At 51.9% G+C, this 9,522-nt stretch overlaps 1 protein-coding gene across 2 annotated transcripts; it reads left to right on the forward strand.

Annotated features, from left to right (window-relative positions):
- The first annotated feature begins 348 nt into the window (after positions 1-348).
- Positions 349-8,704, forward strand: CYB5R2 (cytochrome b5 reductase 2). Of its 2 annotated transcripts, none has more exons than XM_012744204.2 (9): positions 349-571; positions 1,308-1,454; positions 1,676-1,748; positions 4,297-4,403; positions 4,690-4,819; positions 5,440-5,523; positions 6,173-6,258; positions 7,333-7,432; positions 8,263-8,704. In XM_012744204.2, exons 1-9 carry the CDS (start codon positions 551-553, stop codon positions 8,433-8,435), a joined length of 921 nt encoding a protein of 306 aa, XP_012599658.1. In that variant the 5' UTR covers positions 349-550; the 3' UTR covers positions 8,436-8,704. The 2 variants fall into 2 exon arrangements, with proteins under 2 accessions (XP_012599658.1, XP_012599657.1); XM_012744203.3 differs by lacking the exon at positions 349-571 and adding an exon at positions 732-861.
- The last annotated feature ends 818 nt before the right edge of the window (positions 8,705-9,522 follow it).

Below are 9,522 nucleotides of genomic sequence, written 5' to 3' on the forward strand. Positions count from 1 at the left end.
CTGAATGAGCGCTTTGTATAAATGTCTTCAACTCAATTATACCCCACTTCAGCCCACTCTGCAAACACCTGGCCCTGGACCAGGCTCAGAGTAGGAGGAGCTCTTGAGACGGGTTGAATGAATGCATTTATGTGCTCTTCGCATGGCCTGAATTTCCATTAGCTTTTCCATCATTTCCTTCCTCCAGCCTTGCCACGACTTAACACGCTGCAGAGGCCTCAGTCGAGTGTGCACGTAGTGAGTTAGGAGGCATGCTTCACCTGCATGCGGAAAGCCACCAGCGGGCCGCGGAAGCCCAGGTACTCCACGCGGCCCTGGGGGCAGGGCTGGCCGGGAGCCAGAGTCGCGCGAGAAGGAACCTTCCAACCCCGGCCCTCTCGGGAGGGGGCCAGCCGCCGAGGCCGGCCGCTGCCGGGTCCCAGCCTGCCGGTCCCGCCCGCGCCGGCGGTCCTGGGCGCGCGTCTCCGGCCTCGGCCGGTTCCCGTCCGCCAGGCGGAGCTGCAGGGCGGCCCCACGCGTCGGCCGCCCCAGCCAGCCGCGGTTCGACGACATGTTGGGCATCTCTCTCCGGGTGGGTTCGGCGGACGGCAAAAGGCCGGAGGGCGGAGGCCGGCAGGGAGGCGGGGGAGAGGCCGGGAGCCGCGGTAGCCCTGGGCGGGACCGCGGGGCGGGGCCTGGGCCTGGCCGGCGCCCTTTCCGGAGGAGGCGTGGTGGAGTCGGGCCTCGGCGCCCTGCGAGGAGAAGAGGGCCCAGCGGCCTTTCCCTGGTCCGTCTTGGGTTGGGAGATGAACAGGCCGGCCTTGTGGGGTGGGGCGGCAGAGCTGGGCACGGATGCGGGCAGGCTGGCCCAGCCTCTGGCAGGTGAGTGCCCAGGCCCCCTAGTTAGAGCTGGTCATCCCAAGTTCTGTACTTAGGCGCTGGAGCTTTTTCATTCCAGATTGTGTTAGAAGTCTTGCCCTACGCCCTCCACCTCAAGGAGGGACTCCCAACGTTCGCACCTCGTGTAGCCAGGATGAAGGCAGATGGGCAGGAGGGGCATGGTGACATGAGCACCTGACACCTGGCCTGGTCCAGGGGGTCTGAAACATCCTGTCTGTGTGACCTGCTGCTGACCCCTCCCTACTTTCTGGTCCTCCACAAGCCCAGCCTGCCTTCTGTGTTGGGACCTTTCCCTTTGCCTGTTTCTTTCAGGCACAGCCCAGCCTCTGTGCCTTTTCTTGGGGGGGTGGGGGAGTGGTGCTGTGCCTGAGAGCTGCCCTGCCCCAGGTGGGCAAGACCTGAGGTGCTCTGCTCACGTTGTCTGCTAGGATCCGTCCGTGTTCCTAGCCATTACTGTCATTGGGGTCACAGTGCTCCTGGTGGCCTTGAAGAGTAGGAACTGGAGGAGGAAGAGATGTCTTATCACCTTACAGGACCCTGACACCAAGTACCCACTGCCCTTGATTGAGAAAGAGGTAACGGGTCAGCCCTGGTGGGTGAGAGAGCGAACCAGAGTGGGTTGGGGGGATGATGGCTGGGAAGGCAGAGCAGCCCGTCTTCTCATGGCTGTAAGTTTGTTCCCACTGCCCGTGTGTGTGCTGGAAGAATGCCCAGTAGAGCTCCTTTCTCAGGCATCTGACTGTCCAGCAAGTCTGCTAGAAAGCTGACAGAGCCTGTCTGTGTTTTGTTTTATTAGCAAATCACCCACAACACCCGGAGATTCCGCTTTGGACTGCCCTCAGCGGACCATATCTTAGGGCTTCCTGTAGGTGAGCAGGGTTTGTTGTCATCACCAGGACTGGGGCCTTTTGGGGCTGGGCACTCTGCTCCTAGCAGAAACACAGGTTTCCCCAACCTCCCGAGATGTGGTAGGTGCCCAGTACTCTTCCTGAGCTATAAGAGCTTAAGGGAGAATGGTAGACGGATTTGGGGCAGTACATTCCCTTTCTTCATTGTTCCATTTGGGCTGACACAAAAGTGATACCTCAGTGAGCCCAGAGTCAGAATGTCTAAGATCTCATGGAAAGAAAGCTCCTTGCAACCTTAGGCAAGTCCCTCAACTTTTCTGAGCCTCAGTCTATGAAACAGGATTTCCCAGGCCTGCTTGCCTGCCTCACGTGGGTTGTTGTAAGGATAAAGTGAGTGGTAGATGGAAAAATTCAGACACTGAGGAGCTGTCTGTGCACATGGGAAGGATAAGAGGAACTGTTGTTCCCTGACAGGAGAAGGTCCAGAATGTGTGGGTAGAAAGGAGTGAGTCAGGTTCCCCCTACCCCCTCACCATCACTTGAATTCCCTGCAGAGGCCTCAGACCCACATAAGGAGGGACCTAGAGTTCTGAGTTATCACATTTCTAGTCCATACCACCACAAGACACTACACAGCTGAGCTGGAGAAGCTCTGCTAGGCCCAGGGATCCAGAGCAGCTTTGTACAAACTGCTACTGCTGCTGGCCTGCCTGTTGGAGATCCTAACCCACAGCCTACGTGTCTTATATGCACAGGACAAAACCTTGACCTCAACCCTAACAGGTGATAAAATTACACACCAAGCCCCAGTGGGGCCCTGAGCTCCTCCCTTGCACCCTCTCTGTGCATGAGAGCTGCCTTCCAGCCCTCTGCCTGGACTTTCAGGCCAGTCCTTTTGGCAGGAAGCCTAAAAGAATGAAAAACATTGAGAAATAAAACTTCTCAGAAGCTGCCTCGACCCCCTCCCTCCTCAGCCCTGGTGTAGGCAGTGGAAAATGAGTGGGACAAGGTCACATAGAGGCTTCTCTTCTGGGAGAGTCTGCTATGAGGGCTCAGAGATTGCTGACGCTTCCCAGCTCTGCTGAAGTGAAGCTGGTTAGAGAGGAGCCTGAAGGAACAGCCAGGAGAGCCCCATTTTCTCTGGGGGTGTGGCCAGGCCCAGGCTGGCTGCATCTGAAAGAGCCTTTCTAGGTTTCCTGTTTCAAGTTAGTTCTCAGAAGGAAGCTGCCTCAGGCATTTATTTCAGAGTATTCTTGGTGCCCAGGTGGGCCATAGCCAGAGTTATCCAGCCTGTTCTTTCTCAGCGCCAGAATGTTTGCCTGAAGCCCTCAGGCTTCAGGGCCTCCTAAAGACTTTGGCTCATGCTCCTGAAGCAAGTTCAAGGAGCAGCCCCTGTAGTGCCCACTCTATCTCCTTTTCTTCCTCCTGCTGTGTTCACATCTGCATCTGTTCCATCTTCTTTCATCTCTTGACTAATTTCCTTTGCATACTTAGTTTCTACTGCCTCAGAAACTGGCACAGAGCTTTCTCTTACCTCTAGCTCTTAGCATCTCGATTGCAGCTCCTGCCCTCACCACTAATTGCGTTTGTCATTTAAGTCTCCCACCTTAGATCCAGCAGAAGATGGAGCTGCCCAGCTCCCCATGTGACACTGGCATGTAGGCATGATCCACAGGTCTCTGGCCACACCAGGTCTATTGAATTCTACCCTGGAGGGGCAGAATTACATGGTTTAAAACGTCACTGCTGCTCCTCAGCCGAACCATAGGCCAGAAGACACAGTGCTGTTGCCTTGTGTGGTACCTGCCTGTCCAAATCCTGAGGCCCGGCAGTGTCGGGGAGGCCGGGCCCGCTCTGTGCTTGGCACCAGGATACAGCTGGGATAGCTGTAATTTATTCACAGATCCCAGTGATATACATCCAGTTTAGGAAGACATGAGTTTGTGAAGGCAACCTATTTTTCTTGAAAAGGGAAATAGCCTTTTCTATAATTTTTAATGCTTACTCTCCACCTTTAACACATTAACTGCCATGTGAGTTTTATTTAACTCAAGCTAGTTTTGAGCCTGTGGCCTCTGAAGTATATATATCTCACACGTCTCTTCACTTTGGAGGTTGCAAAAACTTTTTTTCAAGTTGCATATAACTCACAGGAAACTAAATATTTCATTCAATTGGAAAAGGTTGTTTTGTTTTTGAAGTTTTTATTCTATTTTTGTAATAAAACACCGTGGCCCCAAGGAAAAAAAATTTTTTTCTAGTGTGGCAATGTGTTAATTAGCTGTTGCTGTTCCGCAAAGCACTTACACTATGATCATAGCTGGACAGGTGTATCATCGCCATTTTGTAGATGACGAGGCCAAAACCCAGAGACGTGAAGTGGCTTGCCCAGGGCAGACCTAGGGTTCAGGCGTCCTGGAGTTGGCTCCTTCCTTGCTTGTGCCCTCCCCCTACATCCTGATGTAGTATTTGCCCCCCCCCCCTTATTGAAACTCAGTCCTGTATGAGATTTCTGGGTCCTGTCTAGGCTGGGCACACTCAGACTTCACATTTGATGCCTTTTCTGTAGGTAACTATGTCCACCTCTTGGCCAAAATTGAAAATGATGTGGTGGTCAGGGCTTACACCCCTGTCTCCAGTGATGATGACCGAGGCTTTGTGGACTTCATTATAAAGGTAAACGATGCCCGCCTCTATCCAGCTGCCTCATGCTTCCAAGCCCATTGAGGGTGGTGGGGTGGAGTGGCAGTGCTTTTTCTGCGAGGAGGCAGATGCCCTGGACAGGGGTTTCCAGCAGTGTCATTAGCAGTGAGGCTACAGTGAACCTTGTGGTGTCTTCAGGGATTGCTTACAGCAACTGTGAGGGCAGAGCCTTTTCCCTGAACAATTTCCAGTGGCAAAATGCATTTTCTAATTGTGGCCTTAGGTCTGGGGGCATGAAAACTGCTGCCTTGTTTTTCAGATCTACTTCAAAAATGTACACCCCAGTCATCCTCAAGGGGGGAAGATGACTCAGTTCCTGGAGAACATGAAAATTGGGGACACCATCCTTTTTCGAGGGCCAAGTGGGCGACTGTTCTACAATGGGCCAGGTACTGGGAGGGGGAAGGAGTTCCACGCTGGGCTCCCAGCTGGGAGGAATGAGATTCCTGCAGTGGTTACATTGTTCTAGAATATTCCTCAGATTTGAGTCACATGGGCTTGTCCTTAAAGTCTTCATACATTCATTCACACACAATTATAACCACATACAAGTCTGTAAGCTTCACTAAAGCAGGGGAATGATTTGGTGTGCCCTCACCATTGTTCCCGCCAGCATGTGCCTGATGCATAAAATGTGCCCGCTAAGACTAAAAAATGGATGGATGGATGGAGCCCACGCTCACTCCTTCACTCACATGTTCACCATTTACTGACTCCCTGCGGTGGTGAGAATGCTCTTGGAGGCTCTATGTTAACTTCAACTTCTCTATTTTCCTCAGAAGAAAAGGCCCAGCGATTCCCTGAGGCGGCCCAGACTTTATTCCTAGTCTGTGCACTGGTGCACCAGGGCTGTCTGAGCAGGCTGCCCCGGCCCACATCTCTGGTTTAAAATGGTGCAGATGATCCCATAGGTGCACTCGCCTCCTGCAAGTCCCAGGAAAAGTCAGTGATCTTCTGCAATCTCTCAAGCAGGAGCTGCTCAAGTCAGAAACATTCTCTGTATTTCCAGGGAATCTTGGAATCAAACCTGACAAAGCAAGCAAGCCTGAAAAAAAACTGGTCCATCACCTGGGAATGATTGCTGGGGGCACAGGTAAGAGGCTTATGGGGACTTCATTCAAAGGGTGAGTGCTGAGACTGTTCTGCCTTGGGAGTTATTTGATCCTAGAAGGGGTGACATGAGAGATTCTGCCTCCTAGCTGTAGTGAGTAGGAGCGATGGACCAGTGACAGGTCTTGACATGGACCCTGTGTGCCCTGCTTCCCCTAACCACAAGGTGGCTGCTGGGGAGTCACTGGGAGCCTCTCAAGTCAGGCTAAGGGGCCAGGCTGGGCAGGGCTGCCCGTGGTCTCCCAAGAATTCCTGGATCTAGTTCTAGCCTGACTCTCCCTATCCCTTGAAAATGAATGTCAGAAAGAAGAGAACAAACCCTTAAGGAGACAAACATTGTGCCAGGCACTTCTAAAATGATTACATGCACTTGTTATTAATTCTGTTTTATAAATGAGGACACTGATGAGGTCAAAATGTCCTTTCCATCTTGCTATATGAACATGAGAAAGGACTTGCTGTTGCATTAGAAAGGAAAACCAAAATGAAGGGCTGTTCCCCACTTTGAGTTTTGGGGACAGAAGTAAGAAAAGTGTAACTGGGGCCAAGGAAAGCTATGGAGCTGCTGTAGGCCAGGGACTGAGGGCTTCAGAGACAGGGAGAAGGTTGGCCTGCCTGCCCCTGTGTTCCAGGCATCACGCCCATGCTGCAGCTCATTCGCCACATCACCAAGAACCCCAAGGACAAGACCAAGATGTCCCTCATCTTTGCCAACCAGGTCAGTTCTGTTGAGTCAGCCCCAAGCTTGCAGGGGTGGGATGGAATGTTCGTTGAGCTGGGGCTCTGCTTTCATTCCTCCCCCACTGACTGAGCTCCTGCTTGTTGGGTGGGCCACTGGCAGCTGGAGGAGCCCAGTTCAGGCCTGCTCTTCGCTTACTTTTGTTTAACTCTTCTGTGTCTTCCCAGCCAAGGCTGAGTACTGAGCTTTCCTTTCTTCCTTAATACCTGTTTTTATGTTTTTCGAGTATAAAATCATAAATGCTCTCAGTGGAAATTTTGGAAAATACAAAGAATATACTAATTTTTTGTCTTTCTTTATACATGCTATATATTTGCAAATATATATCTATATAGTTTGGTTTTTTTTCACTCACCATTACCATTTTCTTCTCATGCTGTATAAAATTTTCACCCTAGTTTATATCAAGTTGCACTATAATTTGCTAGATCTTCTACATCCCGGTTATTTTGGGTTTTCAGTTATAAAATGATATGGTGATAAATAACTGTGCCTAGGCTTGATTCCTTTAGATTATTTTCTTAAACAGAATCCCAGAAGTGGAATTATTGGGACAAGAATTATGAAGTTTTAAGATTCAGGTCTTCTGTGATTCTCTGAGCCTGTGACACGTGTTTTTGGCCATGGCTCCCTTTTCCCTGAGTGAGGCTCCAGACTGTTTTCCTTTCCTTCAGATCTACAGTGCTGTTCTGCATTCCTTGCAGGAGATCCAGGGTCTGCACTGAGCTTGTTCTATCTGGCTTTGCCCTGCCTGGAGCTCAGCATGGGTTTAGGAGGTGGGGCTGGGAGCTCTGAGTGAAGCCACTCCAGCCAAGCCCAGTTGTCCTTCTAGCTGGAGGCAGTCACTGCAGCGCTGTGGGAATGTACATCCTCCCACCAAGTCCATCCACAAGACCAAGGGTTTGACCTGCAGGAGCAGCTTCACAACTCTTAATTGCCCTGATAGTCTACCGCACTCAGGCTGGGGTAGTGGGATGTGCTTACTGATGTATTCAATTTTGAGAACAACAGAATGTTCCTGGATGGGGTTTTCTAGTGTTGCTTCTTTTGTAGACAGAGCATGATATCTTGGTGAGAAAGGAGCTTGAAGAAATTGCCAAGACTCACTCAGACCAGTTCCACCTCTGGTACACCCTGGACACCCCTCCCGATGGTACGATCCCCATTGTCCTTCCCTATCACAGGTCAGCTCCAACCCCTGACCACCTCCAGGACTGGTCTCTGCTTTTTAGGACTTGGGGGTAGTGCCTTGGGCTCTGGCCTCAGATGGGAAATTCGAGAGTTTGAGGGAGAGAGGATTTGGGAGGACCTGCTTATAAGGACAATCAAGGGCAGGTGTCCAACGTCTCATGTTGCAGCAGCACTCCACACACTGCATTGAACACCAAGAGGGACACTGAGCCACCCTGAACACTCACCCCACACAGCCGTCACACAGATGGTATCTAATATGGGCGTTTACCCCTTCACCATTCACGCCTCTGCTTATGGCCACCGCATCCCCTCACCTGGACAGTTTTCACATGCTGAGTCCCCGACAGCTGCTGCAGCCCCAGCCAGCACCCCAGCAACCACTCCCACCCTGCACCCAGCTGTACCCGTGTTGTCATACGGCTCTCTGCTCAGCAGAGGGCACCGCCAGACCCAGTAGTTCCACAAACACCGCACAACTCCAGCACACTGTGTTGGTTCACACCACACCTTGGTACACCTCACTGTGAAGTTCTCCATCCTCATCAATGCTGACAACAGGCAGACACCAGTAGACCACAGGGTCCCAGCAGTGAGCCTGCAGGGGGCTGACACCCCCGTATCCTCTACTTCTCCAGCTTTCCGTAGGGAACAGAAGTACAGAGACTTCTAAGCCTTTGTAGAGCAGCCGGGCCACCTCCTCCCTGGCCTGAGGGCAGGTGGTGGGGAGACCTGGGGCCAGGAACTCCACCTGGCACCCCATAGGTCTTTTCTGACTCTGCTTCATTTCAGGCTGGAAGTACAGCTCGGGCTTTGTTACGGCCGACATGATCAAGGACCACCTCCCTCCTCCTGGGAAGTCCATTCTGATCCTGGTGTGTGGCCCACTGCCCCTGATCCAGACAGCCGCTCACCCTAACCTGGAGAAGCTGGGTTACACCAAGGACATGATTTTTACCTACTAACACAGCCTGTGCTCTTAGCAGATTTACCGGGCCCCTTTTATCTGTTTCTATAATTTAGCTTCACCACGTTAAGCTGGGATGTTTTCACAAGTGCCTCGCCACGCACCCTTGGGCACACACTGCTTCTCTTTTGGACTCGGGCCTAAGGAGAAGGGCTCAAGGGGCTGGAGACAAAGTGGTTACTGAGGCCTCCCCGTTTGGAGGCTGAGAAGAGTTCCATTTCAGCATCTCACCCCGTGGTTTAGAGGAATAAACTTAAGTACAGAGCAGCCAGCCTATGAAGTGTGGGTCTGTGGGGATCCCGCTAGCCAGTCAGGAGGCCTTGACCTGCCCTGCACGGGAATTGGTTTCCACATGTCCAGGGGGCTTAGAACTGACAAAGCACCTGAGCGGAATTCCAAAAGAATCCAAGTGGGGTCACATCGACTCTCAATAATCTCTCTTGCGCCCTTCTCCCCAGAGTGGTCTGCTTTTAAGGTCAGGCCTACTAGAGGGCTCAGGCACCTTCCATGGATTCTCCTTCCTCTGTCGTGGGGGACCCTTGAAATGGGTGTGGTATTGAAGACACGCCAAGACAATAAATCCACAGGGTAGCTGGGCTCCAGGAGTGCCTCCTAGACTCCCTGCACTTTGCCCAGCAGACGGAGCATTCTCTAAATGCGAGGCTCCAGCCTGGCACTGGGGGCCACAGCAGGGGTGATTACATACAGAAGCTTCCCAGTTTGCAAAGTTAGCTTCTAGAAGCTATGCTTTAAATCCTTTTTATCACTAAACCCCACTGAAGCGGGGGACCACTATCGCCATCTGCTGTTCATGGCCAGGAGGACATACTGCTGCTCTGTTACCTGGGAGTGGGTAGAGCTGCTTCTGCACAATGGCATCTAATCCTTGTAACAAGTCAGAGATTCTGTGAGGATTTTATTCTCCTCGTTGAGGAAGCTGAGGCTCAGAGACTTAAGTGTCCCCAGGACTTTCAGCCAATAGGTGGCAGATCTGGCTTCAAACCTGGGTTGTTTTTAAGTTGTTCCTCTTTTCACAAAAAGTGAAATAGCAGCAATGTTGGAGCTTGGTGTCACTGGATCTCTTA

Source organism: Microcebus murinus, chromosome 4 (assembly GCF_040939455.1).
Source record: "Microcebus murinus isolate Inina chromosome 4, M.murinus_Inina_mat1.0, whole genome shotgun sequence".
NCBI lineage: Eukaryota > Metazoa > Chordata > Mammalia > Primates > Cheirogaleidae > Microcebus > Microcebus murinus.